Source organism: Otolemur garnettii, unplaced genomic scaffold (genome assembly GCF_000181295.1).
Source record: "Otolemur garnettii isolate 467f Iridium unplaced genomic scaffold, OtoGar3 scaffold00039, whole genome shotgun sequence".
In the NCBI taxonomy this organism is placed as follows: domain Eukaryota; kingdom Metazoa; phylum Chordata; class Mammalia; order Primates; family Galagidae; genus Otolemur; species Otolemur garnettii.
This window is the reverse complement of record NW_003852434.1, coordinates 3519835-3520243: the sequence shown is the minus strand read 5'-3', so window position 1 is coordinate 3520243 and position 409 is coordinate 3519835. Positions and strand designations below refer to the sequence as shown.

General features: G+C 33.0%; 1 protein-coding gene across 1 annotated transcript in view; it reads left to right on the top strand.

Moving 5' to 3' along the window:
- The window catches only part of PTPN13 (protein tyrosine phosphatase, non-receptor type 13), a 215239-nt gene that overhangs the window by 175771 nt on the left and 39059 nt on the right, over window positions 1-409 (top strand). The window contains exon 33 of the mRNA XM_012805304.2: window positions 335-406. Within this exon, the coding sequence (XP_012660758.1) occupies window positions 335-406 (72 nt within the window). The remainder of the gene's footprint in view (window positions 1-334; window positions 407-409) is intronic.

Here is a 409-nt window from a genome sequence, read left to right as displayed (position 1 = left end):
TTTAGTCTCAGTAAAGGCATACAACAAGCTATCTCATATCTCAGGGACAGAAAATTTCTTAAATTACTGAAATGATACATTTCCTAGATTAGCAAAATGAAACATTTATCAGGGATTTTACATTATTATTTCATTATAATAGCTTGATCATTGTGCCTATGTTTACTACAATAAGGGGATTACCAATAAATTAGAAACCACTCTTTATTGTGAATCTCCTACTCGCTAATATATGTTATATAAAAAGTTAGGGAAATTGCTGTATTTTTTTGGCAGTTTAGCTTCTTGTTTCTAAAAATTGTGTTCCTAAGTTGTCCCTTTCTCATTTTTGTAGGTTAATGATACAGACGTCACAAACATGACTCACACAGATGCAGTGAATCTGCTCCGAGCAGCACCCAAGACAGTC